Source organism: Vicugna pacos, chromosome 36, assembly GCF_048564905.1.
Source record: "Vicugna pacos chromosome 36, VicPac4, whole genome shotgun sequence".
Classification (NCBI taxonomy): Eukaryota; Metazoa; Chordata; class Mammalia; order Artiodactyla; family Camelidae; genus Vicugna; species Vicugna pacos.
Window position 1 is genome coordinate 733,516 of NC_133022.1, and position 21,934 is coordinate 755,449.

General features: G+C 54.8%; 1 protein-coding gene across 4 annotated transcripts in view; it reads right to left on the reverse strand.

Moving 5' to 3' along the window:
• GRB10 (growth factor receptor bound protein 10) overlaps positions 1 to 21,934 on the reverse strand; it is a 112,849-nt gene that overhangs the window by 30,944 nt on the left and 59,971 nt on the right. For all 4 annotated transcript variants that reach the window (XM_072955484.1, XM_072955483.1, XM_072955482.1 and 1 more), the window contains exons 5-6: positions 18,637 to 18,856; positions 13,448 to 13,589 (exon numbers count right to left, since the gene is read on the reverse strand). In XM_072955484.1, the coding sequence (XP_072811585.1) occupies positions 13,448 to 13,589; positions 18,637 to 18,856 (362 nt within the window). The remainder of the gene's footprint in view (positions 1 to 13,447; positions 13,590 to 18,636; positions 18,857 to 21,934) is intronic.

Below are 21,934 nucleotides of genomic sequence, written 5' to 3' on the forward strand. Positions count from 1 at the left end.
GAAATGCTATTCCCACCCCCACCCTGTCTTTTCCAGCCCCCGGGCAGCTGTGGCACCAGCTTTTAAATCTCCTTTCCAGCCGGGCTGCACCTGATTCTTTAAACACACTCCTCGCGTGTCTGAGGCTCCCAGGCCGGGCTCCCCAAAGGGCTATAGTCGGAGCATTAAAATCGACGCTGTGCTTTGTCCTAAGGCCACGTCTGTGGCGTTCAGATTCCTGGAGCCGGCAGCTGGGAACTCCAGATGAGTGCATCCATGGTGAACACTTATGCACAAAGGATGATGTTGGAACAGCCAGCGCCGTTTAACCCAGCAGCTCTCCAATTTTTTTTTTAATTGACGTATGTATAGTCAGTTACAATGTGTCAGTTACAATGTGTCAATGTCTGGTGCACAGCATCGTGTCTCCGTCATACACACACATACATAGATTCCGTGTCTCCGTCACACACACATACATAGATTGCTTTTCACATTCTTCTTCCATCATAGGTGACTGCAAGAAATTGAACATAGTTCCCTGTGCTGTACAGAAGGATCTCGTGGTTTATCTGTTTTATATATAGCGGTTAGTATCTGCAGATCTCCATCTCGAATCTTCTAGAACGCCAGCAGTTCTGCAAGGAGCATTTTGCACTGTGCCCCCTGCCCCTTCAGTCAGCACCTGGGCAGTGCTGGGGTCCACCCTGGAAGCAGGTACAGGGTTTGTATCTTCAGTGCATCCGGTCTCGGCCATCTAGCGAGGGCGGGATGCAGAACCAAGAGGGCCTGGGGGATCCAAGTGCGGGTCTGCTCTGACTTAGGTCTTCATTGCCGTCCAATCTACATCTTAGGTCCCAAGCTCTCTCGGTCGTGTTTCAATGCGTTTCTCAAAGTGAGGATGGAGGCTGCACTTTTCAGGAACTCCCTCCCAATGCTCCTGTAAGCAGTGCAGGTCAACCCTGCCAACTGGACACAGATACAGTGGATTTTTATTATCGGTTTTCGGTGTAACGTATCTGGACAATACATTAAGGACAAAGGAAGAAACGTGACAATCAGGGACAGTTCCCAGCTTCGCTGTCACAAGTCCAGAGTGTGCCCTTCCAGGCTTCTCCGCACACGTCTTTATAAACAGACACACTGACGTGACCAGGGTCAGAGCGCAGACACAGTTCTGCAATCGGGCTGCGGGGCTTCACGTTACACCGTAGACGTTTAGTGGGTCATGACGTTTGACGCTTTAGGGCCTGTGAAATGCGCCTTCGCACGGCTGCCTTGAACGTGACATTGTCCGACGCCGTCCGGTGAATGGCTTCTAGGCGTCCATGCTTATCAGTGGCGCTCCCAGTCCCACCTCTGTGCCTGAGTCTCAGTGTGTGGGTCTAATGACATCCTTGGGACAAACTGCTCGATGTCAAGCTTTCTTAAAGTACGTCTCTAGTAAGGGGAACATTTCCAAGAACCTCCGTGTGTTGACGACCGGCTGTTTGGAAGAAAACATACTATTCCTTAAAAGGGCATTTGTTAAGACAGTGGACGGGTGGGCCAGGCCAATGAGCACCCCCAAACAGCAGCTCCCCACTTAGCAAGCAGCCCCCTCTCCCTGGGTGTCCCCGTGTCCCCCACTGCGCACTCCCCACCCCCAAACTGTCTAAAGGCGTCAATTATGGAGAGAATTTCTGGATCGAGTCAGAGAACGGACCGCAGAAACTACCGGTCCGGGATTCAAACTCCCGCTCGCCACTGACATTGTCAGTCACAAAACAGAGGGACTGTCACACAGGCTGATGGCGAGGGTGACCCAGAGAAACGCACCGAAGTGCCCGTCACAGAGTGCACGCTCAGTAAGGGGTCATTCCACACAGACTGGCTTGTGTCCTCCTCCTGGGGGGACACTTCACACCTAAAAGATGACCTTCCCCGTGAGCTCCAGGGCCGAGACAGCCCCCACGCCGACACCGCATCAACCAGAAAGCGTGCGTGCGGGCACAGAGCTCCACCCCGGACTTTACAGTTTCCCGTCCAGTCGTTGAAAATCCTGGAATTAGACGAGTTTGCTTTGTCTTGAAAGATGCTGACGGCCACAGCGAGAGGCAGGGATGGTCCAGGAGACCAGGAAGACGCCCCGTGATGCCCCGTCTGTCCACCCTGGGAGGGGCAGGGGCTGTGGGGCGCCCTCTGCCCACAGCAGGGTTGACCAGATAATCTCTCAGAGGCCTGGTAACTTGGGTCCACCTCCAGATCTGCTGGGGGCAGGCGGCAGCTTTTGGTGGCAGGTCCCCCTGCAGCGTGAACACGGGGGCCGGGTCTTTCCGGCGCGATCACAGCCTTCGTGGGGAGCGAACTCCAGGAGCCAAGCCCCCTTCCTGGGGCAGCCGTGTCTCTCAGGGGAACTCACCGCCAGAGGCTTGCAAACTTGCTGTGTAAACGCGATTCCTAGTTGATTTTTTTTTTTAACGCGATGAAGGAATTAGATGTAATCATATTAGCAGGCCTGGTGCAAAAAAACAATCACAATCGTTTACGGAAACATACTAAAATATTTACAGATGAATTATCTGACGGCTGGGATTTGGGTCAAAGCAACACACGAGGGAACTGACGAGGGTGTGACATGGTGGGGGGCCGCGGGGAGGCACACGGGGTTCAGCACCCTCTCTGTCTAGTTTTGTGTAGGTTCCGAAGTCTTCAGGATAAAGCCTTGTCAGCTTTGTGCTGCCGGGAGAAATAAAGCAGATTTTAAGACTTTTCCTGCTCATTTGGTTGAAGAATGGAACCCACCTTTCTCTCCTTCACCGTGAAATTCACTGGCGAGAGCAGGTCTCCTGCACGTCCTCCCTGGTTCCTAGTGGGAACCGGGGCGGGGGTGGATTCTGACCCCGAGGGACGCGTGGCAATGTTCGAGACGTCGCTGCACGTCACAGCCGGTGCATATGTGGCGGGCACCACCGTGTTCCAGTGGGCAGAGGCCACAGGCGCCCCCACGGTGCACAGGCCGGCCCCCGCGGAGGAGCACTCACTCCCAGGTGTCACTGACGCCGACTGCAGGGCAAGGGGCCCTTGTGCTAAGGAGCAAGCAAGTCCCTGGTGAGGACGTGCCACCGTGACACGGGAACCGGCCTGAAAGTGGCTTCCTTCCACCAGCCCCACCGGGACAGGTGAGCATCCGAACCATTAATGGCAGTGCTGATGGTAAGCCAAGGGGTAACGCAATCACCAGGGTGCCCTTGCTGACAAATGCACAGACGCAGGCGTGAGTCCCTGGGAGAGACGGGGCACTCCTCCTCACGGCCACAGGCCACCAGGGCGGAGGGCACAGCTCAGCGGTGAAGTGTGTGCCTAGCATGAACAGGGTCCCGGGTTCAGTCCCCAGCACCTCCGTCAGAAGTGAAGACATAAAGGAATAAATACCGAATTACCTCCCCCCACTATATATATATACACACAGAAATTTTTTTTAAAATAAGAAATAAAGAAATAAATACCGAATTACCTCCCTCCACTATAGTGGAGGGAGGTAATTCGGTATTATGTATATATATGTATATATATATATACATATATATACATAAATTTTTAAAAAATAAATAATTAATACCAAATTACCTTCCCCCACTATATATATACAAATTTTTTAAAAATAAAGAAATAAAGAAATACCGAATTACCTCCCCCCACTATATATATATACACAGAAATTTTTCAAAAATAAGAAATAAAGAAATAAAAACCGAATTACTGCCCTCCACTATATATATATGTATATATATATACACACACACACAGATTTTTTACAAATAAAGAAATAAATACAGAATTACTTCCCCTCAGTATATATGTATATATATATACAAATTAAAAAAAAATACCAAATTACCTCCCCCCACTATATATATACAAATTTTTTAAAAATAAAGAAACAAAGAAATACCGAATTACCTCCCCCCACTATATATATATATATATATATATATATATACAGAAATTGTTCAAAAATAAGAAATAAAGAAATAAAAACCAAATTACTGCCCTCCACTATATATATATGTATATATATATATACACACACACAGATTTTTTACAAATAAAGAAATAAGGAAATAAATACAGAATTACTTCCCCTCACTATATATATATATATATATATATACACTTTTTTAAAAAATAAAGAAATAAACAAATAAATATGGAGTTACCTCCCCCCACTATATATATACAAATTTTTTAAAAATAAAGAAATACCGAATTACCTCCCTCCATTATATACAAATTTTTTAAAAAGAAAGAAATAAAGAAATACCGAATTACCTCCCCCCACTATATATATATATATATACAAATTAAAAAGAAAGAAATAAATACTGAATTACCTCCCCCCACTATATATATATACAAATTTTTAAAGCATAAATAAACAAAGAAATACCAAATTACCTCCCCCACTATATATATGTATATATATATAATATACAAATTTTTAAAAAATAAAAAAAAATACCTAAGTACCTTCTCTCCTGTATATACATAAATTTTTAAAACGTGAACTCGAAGGCAGCCAGTCAGTGCAGAATGACACAGTCTGGCTCAGTGACAAACACCAGACAGGAGCCATCCGCACGGGACAAAGCCAGTCAATGGAAGCCGGAGGGAGGGAAACCCACTCACGTGGTTTCAAGTTATCTTCCCTTAAATTGCTTCTGACAGTTTAAGTCCAAGAGGGGACGTATGTACACCTACATATATCTCCCCTCTTTTTTAAAAATTATAAAAAAAATTTTTTTTAATGGAGGGGCTGGGGATGGAACCTAGGACCTCACGCATGCTGAGCACACGCTCCACGCCTGAGCTGCACCCTCCCCCGACTCCCTTAAATTACCACCCTTTCCTCTGTAACTCTATAGCGGAGAAACAGCAGACAGGAGGAATTAATACCAAGGTCAGTGCAACCGGACAAACCAGCGTCACAGGTGTCCCGAGCTCCTGCTCGGAGAACGGCACCGCCTGGCTGGGGTCTCCGCACCACATCCGAACTGCGGGAGTCCCCAGGAACCCTCCCACCCCACCAACCAGAGAGGATGCTCCGGGAACCAGGAGAGCCCCACGGGAAGGGCGTTAGACACCCTAAAACCAGAGCGAAGGGTGGTCCTGCGTTGGTTCATGAATCAGGAACCAGAAGCCCCAGAGGACACGAGCAGGTTGCCTGGGGGGTCTGAACAAGGTGTGCAGGCTGGGTCCTTGCGTTAACTGATGCCAACCCCTCCCTGTCACACACACGGGCGCCGGCGTGCCTGTCTGCACGCGTGCATTCGGGAGCAGGGAAGGTGCTTCAAAATGGGACCGCCTGCCTTACTGGGAATCAGGCTAAAGGCTCCCTGAGAGGTCTCTGTCTTACTGTCACCGCAACTTCCCTACGGGTTTGAAGTTATTTCTCAGTAAAAGGTTAAAACACATGTCGTGTGAAAATAATGAAATGTAGCCCGCCCCTTCCACCCACCAGGGTCTCGTCCCCCACAGGCGGACGGCGGAGTCACAGAGGTGGTGGGAGGGCAGGGAGGGAGCCACTGTCGGGCTGTTTCCGTCACCAGGGGGCCCCCATCCCTTCTGCACCAAGTCCCCATCTTCACCATCTGGGATATTTAGGACCCAAAATGCGCAGGCACCCGGTGGTGCTGTCGCAGCTGGGGTGAATGAAAGATCTTAGATGCAAAAGAAGGCGCTTACGTGGGCAGTCCCTTCATGGTTCCTGGGGACAGGGGGCCTCCAGCTGTGCCCCGGAGCAGCCAGGACGGAACATTAGCCTCCGTGCAAACCCCCGGGCCTGCGCCACGCAGCCCGCACGGGGGTCCCCTCCGCGAACGCCCCACCGTTACGTTGGTGTTGGGGTGAGGGTGGGGGAGGAGACACAGCTGGATGGAAAGACCAAAAACATCCAGAAAGGGGACAGCTGGGGAAGACGGGCAGATTTACTGCGAGTTTACAAAACGGTGACATTTGAGGTGCTGAGAGAGTCTGAAAATGGCTAAGAGATTGCAAAGAAGATAGAATTTTCACTCTCAAAATCCCGATTCATCTCCAAACTGCATCTGCTAAGAATGCAGTTTGTATCAATAAACTTTCTACTCCCCATGACACCGTCTTTTTTTGGAAAGTAAGCTTACCTGCCGTCACAGAGAGATTCTGTATTTACAAAAATATTGATCACCGCCAGGCGTTACGAACAGCGATGACTGCGAATTCCCTTAAAAAGCCGAACGTAGTCCCTGACTGGCATCACCGCGTGTTCTGATCTAAACCCCAGGCAACACGCGTGAAACCCGTCGCTTGACAGGGAGATGCCTGGATTTCCAGCCCGCGGTGTGGGCCGTCTGTCTGTCTGTCTGACAAGGCAGGCCTTCCCAGGTCTGCTCACGTTAGACCACAGATCGGCTGGAAAGAAACGTGAAGTGCAGAGACCAGAGTCGGGCACAAGTCCGCCAAAATCAGGCAAGCGGAAGGCTGTACCCAACACGAGCTCAGGAGGTCCGACATCGAAGGGTTAAGCACCTCAAAGGGACAGTGGACACCTCACCCCCCACCTCCGGCTGCTGGGGTGTCAGACGGGAACCGTTTCCAGGGCAATACGCAAGCTAAGGCCCTCCTGCAAACCTCCCTCCCGTCTGTCCCCTTCTTTGCTCACAGGCAGGCTCAGTAAGTACCTTCTAGAGCTTCTGGAAGCTACAGAAACAGCCAATGAAATGACGGATCGCCTGGGCGCCTGCTCCATCACAGGGGAGGGTCAAGATCGCAGCCTCTCCAGGGCCAGCGGCACAAGACACAAGAGATCCACCCCGCCGGGTCCCTCTGCTCCTTGGACAGGGGACTGGCCGGGCCCCGGGGCACTCACGTCCTGCTGGAATGGGGTACCCAGCCCTTACGTGCACACACACACAGTCCTGAACACAGAAATCCCTTAATCAGCAGTTCCAGTGCTGGGACTCCGTCCATCTGTCTGTCTGTCATGTTCCTCTCCCCTCCTCCATCCCCCTGCTCGGCACCGTTAAGTGACCAAGGACTTAGTGTCCAAGGATGCTCATTTCATCTCTGTTTACAGTAAGAAAGAGCCACAAACTGCCATGATTCTGCAGATTTTCCTATCAAAATAGTTTTTCTTACCCATCCCTGACGTCTTCTGTGATTTTTTTACCCCAAATTCAATGTATTTTATCCCACAAACTTCAAATCTTACTTTAAAACTATACTTTTGACGTGAACAATATAAATTCAGATGAAGGATTTAACAGACAAAATTACGGATTTTCTCTAGCTTCTTAAAAAGTATTTTTGAACACTTTTGTATCTTTTCTATCCAAAAGAGAAAATATAATTTTCTACTGATATAAGTTACAAATTTTTTTTTTTTGAGGTCTAGTCAGTCTACAATGTTGTGTCGGTTTCCAGCACCATGCTTCAGTCACACATGCATCTTATCTTGGCTTGCTTCAGTGGACTGGGTTTAGGACCGAATTCTCTGGATCCCTTCACTCCCACGGTTCACGGTTTCACAATCTCACACGTCACATCCAATAGTTATGTTCTTAGTATGTACCGGAGTGATTTAACAGGGTAACATTAAAATTAAGATTTTTTTTTCCCTTCCTTGGAAACTGGTTTTTAAGGAGGTGAGCATTTGACGTGCACAATCTCCCCAGGGCCACACTTCAAACTTGGCCCCAGCAGCCCCCCGAGAGCTCCTCCCAGGACAGGTGCCCGGCAGCATCCTTTGGGGGCAGTGGCGGCCCTCCAGCCTCGCCAGCCCGGGGTCCAGGCACCGTGTGTGCGCCCAGGTTAGACTCCAGGCAGGACAGGAGAGGGTGCCTGGAGAGGCAGCCCCAGTAGCGGGACAGAGCTGGGTCCCCCCCAGCCCATCGGCCCCATCCGGGAGAGCCAAGACGTACCCGGGGCTCAAGAGAGATGTCACATGCTGTATTTGCCCTTCATCCAAAATAGGCACATCCTCTCCGGCACAGCTCAGCTCTGCAGCTACAAAACCCCTGAGCAGGAAGGATGCCGTCCCACACTCTGAAGTCCATACCCCGCCCCAAAATTTAAAAAACAAACAAACACCCAGAGACCACAGCTGGGGGCTGACCCACCAGCTGGGGAAGTGACGTGTGGGGAAGACTTCACCGCTGTTCACAGGGCGCACTTAACAAACCCCCCAGGTAGCTGCGCAAAAAGCTCTACCCAAACCAATTAGACAGACCGAATGGGGGCGCGGAAACACGAGGCTGCGAGGGGTGCAGATTCAATTACGAGACCTTCCTGCCGTGGGGTCTTGAGCCGTCAGCAGTACAGACGCTCACGGGAACCCAGCCCTGTGGGGTCGTTGGGGAAACACTGCATCGCTCCCTTCCTGTTTGATCCACTCAGGAGCCCTTCGCAGCCTGAGGTCTCCCAGCCGCAGGGACCCCCCCCCTTCCCCCGGAGGAAGCTGCCGAGCATCACAGCAGAACATCCATCAGGCCGACGGAGAATCTGCAGAAACTGGTACAGTGAGGTCTCCCCGTATGTCTCCTCGAGGTTCCCCTCTCCATCTGCCCCAGCTGCTCCGTCCCATCCTCATCCTCTGTCCCTGTCTGTCTACGGGTCAGTGGGCCCCTGACCCCTCGCTGCGTGGTTCCTGAAGACAGGAACAGTCTCTTTCCTCAGCACAGCCGAGGGTCAAGATCGGGAAATCCCGTGGACACACCACCACCGGCGGATTTACAGGTCCCATCCCATCCAGCCCCTGTCCAACTAGGGTCCTTCTAAGAGCAGGCGGCAGAGGCCCTTCTGGGTTCAGGATCCCTTCGGGGACCCCTTCAGCTATCTCACCTGCTTGGCCTCTGTCAGCTGGACAGCATCTCCGATTTGGCTGTCCTGTGGTTTTGTTTTCTGGGTGTGGGATGTGGAGACGCATGCCCGGGACCCTGCCGGCCACTGTGACTGGGACACTCCCTCGGGGGTCACCCTTCCGGAGCGGGGACCATGGGAAGGTGGAGCTGTGCTGCAGAGCTGACGGGCGCACCCCGGGTCTGCGGCCCGACGCCACTCTCATGCCGAGGTCCGCACCGCAATCCATCCCCATAGCCCCACTTCGATCCCTGAGCTGCACGTGGAACAGCATGGGGAACCTGACATGCAGGTGGTCCAGAGTCTCCTCCTTCTCCTCTGTGGGCACCACAAGGGACACATCTGGAAACAGTCCTGGGACAGCCAGAGACTGCCAAGGCCACTGCAAGGCGTCCAGATCCAAGAGGCTGCATGTTCAACCACTGAGACAGGACAGGGCCAGGAGGGCTCTCCCGTGTCCCCCCCCACAGCCCCTGTCCCTTGCTGTCCCTGCAGCTGAGCGCCTGGGCAGGGAGGGCCACCCCCGCTGGGGGACAGCAGGCTTCCAAAGCCACTGTGTGCTGCCTTCACAGACGGAGACACATGACGTTGCATCTACTTGGACTGGAAGCGGATGATAAGATACAGAGGGGACTGGAGTAAACTAGGGGTGCGTGGAGACAGCGCCAGTGTCTCTGACTCGGGCCTGTGTGAAGTTGGCGCTCAGGGCCACCCCTGCCCTCCCCGGCTCCGGCTGCAGGGCAAGAGATGCTTTCTGCAAAGGTGCCGCCCGTGACCGACATGCTCTCCCATCTGTACCCGAGAAGGGTTTTCTCGACACAACCGAACCCCAAGAATCCCAGGGTCTACAAATGGGGTGCCAGGAAACGGTTGCTCTGATTCACAAGAGTCCCTGTGCTGAGATCACAAGGCGGGAGCCATTTGGGGCGAGGAAAAAAAAAAGCCATATTAGTCATTAGGGTTTGGTTCTCCATCGAGGGCCAAAAATAAATTTACCAGCAGAGGCTGTCCACTTAGAGCTGTTCCAAACGGGGCCACGTCTGTGTTCTTTTTTTCCTAGAAATGCCAAACTTGGCTGCAAGGCATCTGGCGGGGTGGGGGGAGGATGTTTACTGAACTCTCTCTGAAGACACCCAAGACGCAACATGCTGCACTTGGTTTCCTCCACTGAGTCTTACTCTTCTGTTTTTAAAAACACTCAAATTGCTTTTTCTTCTTGCTTATTAGGAGACTGAGGTGAGAACCCAAGAAAAGAACAGAAACGCTATGGAGAGATCCAAAATAGATAGACAGCAAGGTCCTGCTGTGGGGGAGCTTGGGGACCCACATTCAGTTCCTCGTAACAGCCCATAATGAAAAAGATTATGAAAAGGAACGTATACAAGTATATACGTGTAACTGATTCACTGTGCCGGACCCCAGAAATTAACACAACAGGGAAAACGGACGATCCTTCAGTTAAAAACAAAAAATCGATAACCGAGGCCCTGCCGTATAGTACAGAGAATTATATTCAATATCCTGTAATAAGCCACGGGAAAAAGTGTATGCCTACATAAAAGTGAATCACTCTGCTGTACATCGGGAATTGACCCAACATCGTAAATTAACTACCTCAATAAATTTTTTTTTTTTAATAAAAGAAAAGCTACGGATGGAGGGAGAAGCAGACTCCAGGCAGGCAGGTGCCATGCGGGACAGGAAGGGGAGGCCGGGGCTGCAGGCCTGGACTGGGGCATGGGGGGCCGGCCGGAGCGGGTGTAGACACCGCAGAAAGGCCACGGCCGGCCGCGGGGACGCTGTATGGGAGCTTCTGGTTAGCGTCCTTCATGACTGTGGGAAAGCTTAGACCCAGCTGGGAGCCGGCAGGGTGGCCACAGCACGAAACCCCTTCCACCAAGACTGAAAGGTCTGGCAGATCCTTTCCAACCTCTTAATTTCGTAACACTTTGTCTTAAATTGCAGGGACATGACACACAGAGAGACCACAGAATGGAACCAAAGTCCCCTCGTGACTGTGCACCGGCTTTGGCAAAAGCACAGACATGCAGGTCCGGGCATGGGATGAGCTGTGGTCTGAACCACGGACACGGGCAGAAATGCGGGTGTGCCGTCTCATGCATTTAAGACACTGCCAGGAACGGTAATCCGGCCAGAAGTTCACCTGCTGGTTCTTCACCTTTTCCTAAAGAAACGTCAAGTCGGGGCACCTGTAAGAATGAGCAGGTTAGGCGCTGGGCGAGGTGGGAGGTTTCCTCTAATGAGGCCACATGTCACCGCGGCCTCGGTCCCTCCCCGAGTGGCCAGGTCTCTGCGCTCTCTCGCTTTATGGGCAAAGCCAGAGCTAAATGCCAACCAGCAGGCTTGGGTTTGCAAATATTAAGAAATAAACGAACCGCGGTTGTTTTAGCATTTATATAATGCAATGAGAGACACAGAAAAGCCAGGAAGACAGACGACCCTGAAACATGATGTGTGAGCTGGGGCCGGGCAGGGTGGGGCCAAGGTGGGGACGTGGGGACAGCATCGCAGGGGACAGGGCGGAGCCAGGACGCCAGATCCAGGGCTGGGCCGTGTTTGAGGGCCCCCCCACCGTGTCCAGTGTCCACTTTTCCACCACTTTGGAGCTCCTGACGTGACACTGACGACAGCTGCCCCCATCACGGTCTGCCCCCGAGACTGGACGGGCAGTTCGAGGCTGCCCAGCTCTGGTACCCGCGGCACAAAGGGAACGCACAGTCGGGGAGGTGAGAAGTCCGATGGACCAAGATCCATCGCTCTGAGTCAGGCAGGAAACCATGAGGGACACCAGTTTCCCCAGCAGCGCCGAGGGCACGCACCCTCCTGGGCGCCGGTCCCAGCGGGCTGGGGGAATCCGAGCGACAGAAGGCAGACGCCGATTTGATGTTCTTGTGGGAAGCGAACGCCCATCCCAAGAAAAACATCAGGCAGGATTCCTGGGTTCCCTGATTCTGTTCACAGTGTCCGACAGCCCAAGGGGGAGGAGGCCGGGCTTCGTGCCAACGGCTGTGAGAGCCAGGGAATATTTCCACGGTCTTATTTTAGGATGGGTAACGCTGTAAACAACCCCGGTGCCCAGGCCGCAGACGGCTCGTCTAGACCCTGATGTGAAGCAGAAGGTCACCAGGGAGGCAGACAGCCCAGATGTGCTCGGCCCATGTGACCAGGGCTGAGGCCCGGCCAGCGCTGGCTCCCGGACAGGGACACTCGCCTCACCTCCCGGGTGCTGAAGCTGGGACACCGCCGCCTGCGCCGGGGCATGAGGTCAGGGCGCCAGCAGCTGCTGGGGAGCTGGCGAGCGGGAGGAGACACGTGTCCCCGCCAAGGGCGCCCACCCCGTGGGGTTACCAGAGAAAGAGGGTTTGCGGCTGATCGAGCCTCAAGGACATCAAAGGCAGAAAAGTCAAGGGAGTGGAGGGGAGTGATTCTGGCAGAGGTGCTTGCTGGAGACAAAGAATGCAAGGTCCCAGGAAGGGCCAAGTTTTGTGGCTAAAATCACAGGTGCCAGATCTGGATGTCAGGTCCCCCCTTCCCCTCGGTCCCCAGCCCCTGGCTCACATCTCAGCTCCACTGCTCATACCGGGTTCCCTCCTCCCAGCTCCACCACCTACACTGGGCCCCCCAGCCTCACACACACACTGGGTTACCTCCTCCCAGCTCCACCATCTACACTGCATTCCCCCGCAACCCCACCACTCACACTGGGTCACGTCCCAGCTTCACCGCCTACAGCTGGGCCTCAGTTTCCCAAATGCAGAACAGACGTAACATTTGCGTCTCAGGTTTGTTTGGTGGAGTAAATGCACTCATATAAATACGACAGACACACAGACCACTCAGAACAGCATCTGGAGCACAGGTCACTCAGTGAACGTGAGACGCTCTGCCATCACCTCTGTCGGGCAGGGCATCGCTGACTCTCCCCCGAAGCCTGCAGCCCACCCGCGCCCAGGCCGTGCCAACTAGGAGTCACAGAGCCGCCAGCCCGCTCCTCTGACAAGGTGGCTCCTGGCGATCAGACCTCCGACAGCTCACTGGAACTCTGCCTCAGTGTCCCCCACCCCTCGGGGTCGGGGAGAGCAGCTGTATTATGGACACCTGGGTCTTGCTTCACAATAGAAGGTGGCTGTCACCTTCGGGGTCAAGTGAAAACTCCTCTCCCCTGAGGAGATGAGGTTCAAAGCCAGGAATGTTACAAGGACGCTCCTCCAAGCCTCCTCTGGTCCTGGCGCTCAGGGAAGCCCGGTGTTCATGGCCCCGTTTATCCAGATGAAGATACCGGGCTGACATTTTTTCAGAGAACTAAAATTCATCTTTAGGCACCAAATGATTTGCATTATTATTACTTTTTAACCATTTTTATGAGACTCTTTCTATAACATATAAACAGCCTGTAATGCCCCTGATCTAGGCGGAATTTGGGCCAATACGTTAAAAAGTCTCACAAAGCAACAAGTACAGAAGAACCAGGGAAAAAAAAACAAATCCACTGGGCCCTCCAGCCTCCCACAGGTGGAATCAACACGTCCACACCCCAGCAGCCAGGTGCTCAGACTCGGGCCCGGGGGCTCACCTGCTTGGCGACGTCCTGGCGGGGAGGTAAGGAGCCGGGCGCGAGCACAGGGGGGCTCTCCAGGCCACAGAGCTCGGGGAAGGGGTTGGGGATGGCCGGCAGGGACGAGGTCCTGAACTGCTGGTCCTCCTCCTGCAGGCGCCTGGGAGGGCAGAGACAAGGGCTCATTAAAGGCTGATGCACTCAGGGTCCGGCAGCCCCGCTTCTGGGAAAATGAATGAACATGAATGAAAAACCTGAAAGAGAGACTCCAAGAGATGTCTGCACACCCGTGTTCACCCTGCGCTGCTCCAAACACTCGGAAGGTGAAGCAGCCAAGTGACCATGGCTTCCCTCCTCCCAGCTCCACCACCTACACCAGGGCCCCAGCCTCACACACACACCAGGTTCTGTGAGCCGCCACGGAGTGATACCACATTCTCCCACATGTGGTATCAACACGCGATGGGCTACACTCAGCCTGAACGAACCCTGCAGGGGACCACTTCATTGAGGCCCCCGGATGTGTCGCATTCCTGGGGACAGGAAAGGGATGGAGGTTGCCGACTGGGGACCAGGCAGTTGGGGTTTAAGGGCTGCAGAGTTTCAATTCTGCAAGATGAGAGAGTCCGGGATTTGGTTGCATGACAATGTGAATGTTCTCAGCGCTAAGCAAGTAGACACTCAACATGGCCGAGACGGTCAATTTTATGCTGAGCGTACTTTACTACAACTAAAAAAAAAATCTTAAAAAAACCCCAAAAAACCTCTGACATTCTCAGACCCAAAGGGTATATAGATTTCCAACTTCGCGGGACACCCGGGGGACAAGTGGTGGCTCACGCCACAAGTGCCACTCCGCGCGTGACGTGGCCTCGGCACCCCCTTCCAAGAGCTTCCTCAGTTTTGTTCAGTGAACCCCTGAAGCGGTTTTGTGTGTCAAAAGCATTTTGCACAAGAACAACTATTTTTCAGTGACCCTGCAATGAACACTTGTCTCACCCAGTGAAAATGTTCGAAGAGGCTGTCCTTATCTGAATAGTGAGACGAACGCTTATGTGCACGCAAAGGACGTCGATGTGGAACTAGTCGGAGATAAACGCTTCCTGGAGCCAGTGTCTGGGCACCTCTGAAACGGCCCCCTGCACCCCGCTCACGTCCCCGAGAGCCACGTCTGAACTTGCATCAGACCGTCCCCTCTCTGGCACGTCTCCAGGGCCACCTCCTACCTCCTTCCCAGCATCAAACCTCACTGGTCACACAAGAGGCCAGACACACAGGATGACGGATCAGATAGTTATGCAAACAGCAGAAAAGCGAAGCTCAGTGTCAAAGCCAAAAACGATGCAGCGTGCTCTGTGTTTCCGCTCCCCGGAGTCCTGCCCACGTGTCCAGGCTCTCCTGGGAGGGGAGCCCCTCCGGCCACCCTGGACATCGCTGCCCAGGGCACAGACGCCCCGAGCTGCAGCAGTTTGGCCCCTGACCTCGCTCCGCATCCCCAGCCCTGCTCCTAACACACCCCTCCCGAACCCCTCATGTAGCCTGCGTCTTCACACTTTGGGGACTAAATCAGTGATCCACTGGCTTCCTTGGGAGATTTGCCCCTAGAGGCACAGCGGCTGCGATTCGCCAGACAATGTGCCGGAGAGCTTGCTTTTAATGCGAACAAATCCCACCCCTTCGGTAACAGCTTCCTGGTGGCCTCCAAGGGGGTCCCCTGTCACACTCAGAGCGCCAGGACGGGAGACACAGCCACGCTCCGTCTCGGGACCTTCCAGCCCAAAGCTGCCGCGCCCCCGGCACCCACGAAGGATGAGTTTTCCTTTGCTCCGAATCACAGCACCCGAAGCTGGCTTTCTGACATCCTGGCTGTCCATGGAAGCTTCTCTCTTTAGTACGTCGTCTTGAGCCTTTTTAAAAAAGTCCTGCGCTAAGTCACAGAGGCCAGACACAGAAGGCCACCTGTCACCCGATTCCATTTGTAGGATGCATCCAGCTTAGATACACCCACAGCTCGGAGGGCAGATGGCTGGCGGCCAGGGCTGCGGGGAGGGGGAGCCTGCTGAGTGGGCAGGGTGCCTCGGCCGTGATGGAGATGCTCTGGGCCCAGATGGAGGGCGTGTCCGGAGGGCGCCCAATGCCCCGGAACATACCCTTTACAGGGATTCAGTTTGTGCTGCAGGAATGTCACCTCAACAAGGGATTTTAAAAATGGAGGAAAAAAGTCGCATGTTCACATGTATCATCCAAAGCAAAGCTAAGGGACGTGAGACAAAGCTGAACACAGTCCCATCTGAGAGGCTGGCAGTCAAAGCTCACACCGGTCTGTCCACACTCAGAGATGTGGGGAGCGGAGCTGAGGGGCGGGGTCAGGGACAAGGTCCGTCCAGGTGACAACACGACCGCTGCCCTTCCTTTCACTGCAGCGCCCCCACCTCCTTCAGCACCGTAGCCTCCTCCAGGAAGCCCTCTCACTGCTTCCACCGTCTGCTCGGCTCTTGCCCTGTCTGAACTCCCTTCAGATGTGTGACGAGCTCCGGGGCATCCTCTCCAGGACAGCCCCTGCTCCTTGGGCCCCTGACCTGGGTCCGCATCTGGGCTCCCCACTCACCAGGTGTGGGCCAAGGCACCGCCTCCTGAGAACTGAGGGTCACCACACCACCCACCTTGTATGGCTGCAGTGACTGTCACATCGGCCAATATATGAGGACTCAACAGAGACTTATACACAGGAGGTGCTCAGCACTCGTGGGAGGTGCTCAGCACACACAGGAAGTGCCCTGCACATATGGGAGGTGATTGATGGGAGATGACTGACATACACAGGACATGCTTGGCACACATAGAAAGTGATCAGCACACACAGGAAGTGATCAGCACACATGGGAGGTGCTCAGCACACACAGGAAGTGCCCTGCACATATGGGAGGTGATTGATGGGAGGTGATTGACATACACGAGACGTGCTTGGCACACATAGAAAGTGATCAGCACACACAGAAAGTGATCAGCACACATGGGAGGTGCTCAGCACACATAGGAAGTGCCCTGCACATGTGGGAGGTGCTCAGCACACACAAGAAGTGCCCTGCACACGTGGGAGGTGCTCAGCACACACAAGAAGTGCCCTGCACACATGGGAGGTGCTCAGCACACACAGGAAGTACTCTGCACATATGGGAGGTGATTAATGGGAGGTAACTGACATACGCGGGACATGCTTGGCACACATAGAAAGTGTCAGCACACACAGGAAGTGATCAGCACACATGGGAGGTGCTCAGCACACACAAGAAGTGCCCTGCACACATGGGAGGTGGCTGACCTACATGGTACGTACTTGGCACACACAGGAAGTGATCAGCACACATGGGAGGTGCTCAGCACACACAGAAAGTAATCAGCACACACAGAAAGTGCTCAGTACACAAGGCAGTGATCAGTACACACAGGAGGTGCTCTGCACACACAGAAAGTGCTCAGCATACACAGAAAGTGCTCAGCAGACCTGACAGAGGCCCAAGACGTATTGCACCGCACATCCTCCGGCCAGAGAGCTCCGGAAGGTGGCAGGTGTCAAGCTCTCAACGATCCTCACCTGAACCCACCAGAGCCCATGCAGACCTGGGAGAGGCACGGGCAGTTTCTCAGCTGAGCTTCACAAACATCTCCACCCAAAGGTCTCTGATGCCACCATCACCCTCTTCACAAGCACTGCCAGCTAACTTCTCGCCTATCCGCCCCCCCGGGCAGAGAGGTGCCCTGGACACTGTCCCCACAATCCCCCAATCCACGTGCCAACAAATCTATCATCTCCGCTTTAAAATCCCAGGTCAGGATGCCGCTGCTCTGGGCTGGGCCCTGAAGCAGCTTCCAAATCCCACTGCCCCCGACCCCAAGATGCCAGAGCTACTCACCAAAACCCAAATCCAACCCCCCTCGCCTGTTCAAACCCCTTCCCGGTCTCTCCCCTCGGAAGGGCTCTGGGACATGGCCCCAGCCTGTCACACTATATGTTCTAACTGCCTCTGCGGAGGGATGACGGATGCACAAAAAACGTGCGTCTGTAATAAGCACCCCCTGGACCAGTTTAAAGATAAGGACACAGAGGGACCACCTCCAGTCTTGCCATAAACATGTCCACCCCTTCCACACGCCTACTCCTACCCTCTTCATGTATTATTATTATTTTTAAAATATTCTTGGTTGTTTTTTGGGGGGAGAGGTTTTCTTTAAATTTTTTTAGAGAAGGTTCTGGGGATTGAACCCAGGACCTCCTGTATGCTGAGCATGTGCTCTGCCACTTGAGTTATACCCTCCCCCCGTATTATTATTATTACTATTATTATTATTAGTGTGTGTGTGTGTGATCAGAACACTCCACATACGAGCTGGCCCCTCGGCAAACTGTTCAGCACACGACACAGCACTGGTGATGGGCCCAGGACCTGCCCACCTTGTAAAACTGAAACTCTGCACCCTCTGACCCGCCCCACCCATCCCCCTCCCCCAGGCCCTGGCAACCACGCTCCACTCTCTGTATCCATGCATTTGGCTGTTTCAGGCTCCTTGGGGACGTGGAGCCATGTGGTACTTGTCCTCCTCTGCCGGTCTGATTTACTGAGCACACTGTCCACGGGGTCCCAGGACGGATGAAGGGATGGATAAAATGTACACACATATGATGGAATATTATTCTGTCATAAAAAAGGGAAAGGGTCCTGCCCATTTTGACAACAGGGATCATGTCTTTGGCTCATGAAATCTGTTCTCCCATCCCTCAGCCCCTGCTCACCCTTCAGCACCCAATTCAGAGACCCGCCACCTCCAGGGAGCCCTCCGCCCCTTCCCAGAGGCCTCCCACAGCCCCAGGATTTCCACAGAGGCTGTGTGTCCTCCGCTTTATGCCCTGGGAATGTGACCACATGTCTGAGGCTGCCCGTTTCTGATCAGTCCCAGGTCCCCAGGCCCCACTCTGGGCAACTGCCTGCCCAGCCCTGCTCTCATTTTTTCCAGAACATTCTCCTCTGCACATCCCACCAACTTGGCCCAGAGCAAGTGCTCATAAAAGTGACCTGAATCAAACCAGGTACCAGGTCCATCCTAGGGCCGCTGTGCTGGACAGAGAAAAGGACTGGGTCTGGGGGTAGAGCATGGTACTGGGACCCTGACGTGCTCTGTGCTCCGGGAGGGGGTGCCCCGGGGCCCACCTGGCGGCGAGGATGTGCACGGGCTGGGAACGCTGCACCTTCTGCCGCGGGGACAGCTGCGGCTGGATGCACCTGGCTGCAGAGGGCGGCGGCGGACCACGGGTGTGCTGGCCGTTCTGCAGGAGGGGCGTCGTCTCCGACTGCATGCCACACGCCGAGCACAGACTCTCCAAGGACAGGCTCATGTCATTCACGAGGGCCTCCAGGTCCACGTCATCCTCTGCGCATCAGAAAGGAGAAGAAAAGAAAAAAAAGAAACCTTAGCAGCAGTGAGGTCACAGAGCTGGACCCCCACCCCAACCTCAGCTGGCGGATCACAGGTCCACAATGAGCCCTGAGTGGGGCCGATCAGGGCTGCTCCCTTCCCTGAGGTTCCAGAAGACAAGCATCCAGTGGGAACGGAACAGCATCGGACACTGACAGCAGCCTGGCCTGCTAAGGCCACCGAGTGGACGGGCTCCCTGGGCGGCCACTGATGGAACATGCAGCCCCCAGCTGCCCCTCCTCCGCCCTCGACTGGCCCGAGGCTCCGAAGGGTCATTTTACACATCAGCTTGGCCGGAACACAGTACCCAGAGTCAGTCCATCTTCATCCCAGACGTTTCTGTGAAAATGTTTTTTTTTTTCTTAAGTTAAATCGTGCCTGCTAAACTGAGCACGCGCTCTACCACTGAGCGATTTCCCTCCCGTCTTTTTTAGCTGAGGGTAACATTTAAACCAGCAGACTGTGAGCGAGGGGGGCTGAAGGCCTTGAGAGAAGACCGAGGACGCCCGAGGAAGAGGGGATTCGGCCTGCAATCTCCAACTGCGACCCTGCTGGGTCTCCAGCCGGCCACCTGTCCTGCGGACAGCGGATGTGCGAGCCAGCGCCTTAAAGTCACCACCCCCACGTACAGACACATGCACGGCCCGCCTGTTCCGTTTCTGGTGGTCGGTCACTTTTTAACAACATGGCAAATACAACCTAGGCTGCGTTGGTCACAAGTCACGCAATCACAGTCCCCAGCAGCCTAAGTGATGCGCATGGAACAAACAAGGGGCTTAGAGCTGACCCTACCCGAGGGGACCAGCCCCTACTGGGCAGGAAGGGAGAGCAGAGGACACCTGCTGCCCCGGCCAGGACCCCAGTCCCTGCCCTGTCCCAACCCTGCCCAGCCACGCCCCACACTATCCCCGCCCTATCACGCCCACGTCTCTGGCCACGCCTTTGTCCCATCCCAATCCTGCCCTGGCCACGCCCCTGCCCCGCCTCACACTATCCCCGCCCATGTCCCTGGGCACTCCCCTGTCCCACCCCAGCCCACCCTGCCCTGGCCACGCCCCTGCTCAGTCACGCCCCACTATCCCCGCCCTACCACGCCCACGTCCCTGGCCACGCCCCTGCCCCTACCCCACCCCTGCCCTGGCCACGCCTTTGTCCCATCCCAACCCTGCCCTGGCCACGCCCCTGCTCAGTCACGCCCCACTATCCCCGCCCTACCACGCCCACGTCTCTGGCCACGCCCCTGCCCCACCCCACCCCACCCCTGCCCTGGCCACGCCCCTGCCCCGCCACGCCTCACACTACCCCCGCCCATGTCCCTGGCCATGCCCCCCCCTGTCCCTCCCCACCACACCCATGACCCACCCCTGTCCCAACCCCGCCCCTGGCCACACCCCCTAAGCCGTCCCCTGTCCCTGACCAAGTCCCACCATATCCGCACCGAGCCACGCCCACATCCCAGACCACGCCCACTCCCAGGCCACACCCACCCGTCCCAGCCCATGTCCCATCCCACCCCCGCCCCGCCCCCGCCCCGCAGTCCCCGGTCCAGCGTCTCCCTCCCTCGGTGCCCGCAGCTCTCACTCGGGCTCACAGTGGTCCCCAGCCCAGTGTAGACGTTCAGTCAACGTTATTTATTAGCTCTATTTCCCTGACTCCTCAGAAGACAGCAGAGTGGTGACAATTAACCCGGTTTAACAGCTGAGGAAATCCGTCTAGGGGACCCGACTCACTCGCCCCAGATCACACAAGCGGTAAGCAGGGAACCCTGAGCCTGCAAACAGGCTTTCCTGCTACCAAGGTGGCCTCAGCAGGTGTGCACGCGATGAAGGAGCTCACGGATCTCTCCAGAGCACCCTGACCCCCCTGCCTCTCCCGCTCCCCCACAAAAACCTCTGATGCCTCTGCGTCAGCCTCCCCGCCTCCCGGGGCACAAGGAGGACGGCGGGGTGGCCGCGGCGGGGGCCTCTGGTCAGGTGGGTGGGGTGGAGTGCAGGCAGGGGAGACTGGGGGAAGCAGGGAGACCACTGACCAGCACCTCCTCCAAGCTCCTTGGCCCTCCAGGCAGCGGTGCCCAGAAGAGGGCCCTCGGGTCCGGAGGGCCTGGCCTGGGTGACGGACGCTACCAGCAGCAGGCAGGGCCCGAGGAGGGCAGACACCCGGATGGACGGGAGGCTTCTGAAAAAGCAGCGATGAGAGGCCGAGGCAGGGTGGACAGGGCTGGGGAAGGACCCGGGACAGGAGGAAGGTGCCGGCGAGTCTGGGAGGCCTGCAGACAGAGCCCGGCCCCCAGGTGAGGGCAGACCAGGAGGCAGGGCCCCGGTGGGGAGAAGGGAGAAGAAAAATGTTGCTGCAGCTCAGGATCTAAGTCATCAAATATTAATCCTGTGGCCAGATATTAAAAGGACAAAGTGCTGAATCAAGCATTAATAATTACCAAGAAATCAGTATTTAATATGTCACAAGGGAGAACGCGGGAGTCCGCGGGCCGGGCCGCGGCCCGGAGCTCAGCAGGCAGGGATCGGGGGCAGAACATCCGGACTCCCGCAGGGCCGGTCCCCTGGTCCCCGCAGGGCCGTTGGCCTCAGACAGGTCCTCCCCTGTCTAAGCCACACACGAGAAGAGTCGTGGACAGTCGCTGCCAGAAGAGAACAGGAGACTTCTGTGTACTGGCGGAGACCTAAGGCCTTCACCTAGTGAGGAGTTTAAGCTGTGCCGGCGCTCACAGCTCTGGAGCGTCAGGAAAGTTCTAGAATGTGTCCCTCATGAACAGCACTCATCTCCTTTACGTGGCTGATACAGAATGGTTGCTTAACTTAAACTCAGGGAGACATCTAAGGACATTGACATCCTTCCTCCCCTGGTAACAACTCGGTGCATTTCCATCTTAACGGACCGCGCAAGAATCAGCTGGGTGAAACGGCAAGTCCACTGGCACTACCGAGCTGGCCTTGGTGTGGACAGGTGGCCTTGGCCATGGATAGGCAGCCTTGGCCATGGGCAGGTGGCCTTGTTATAGACAAGCGACCTTGGCCG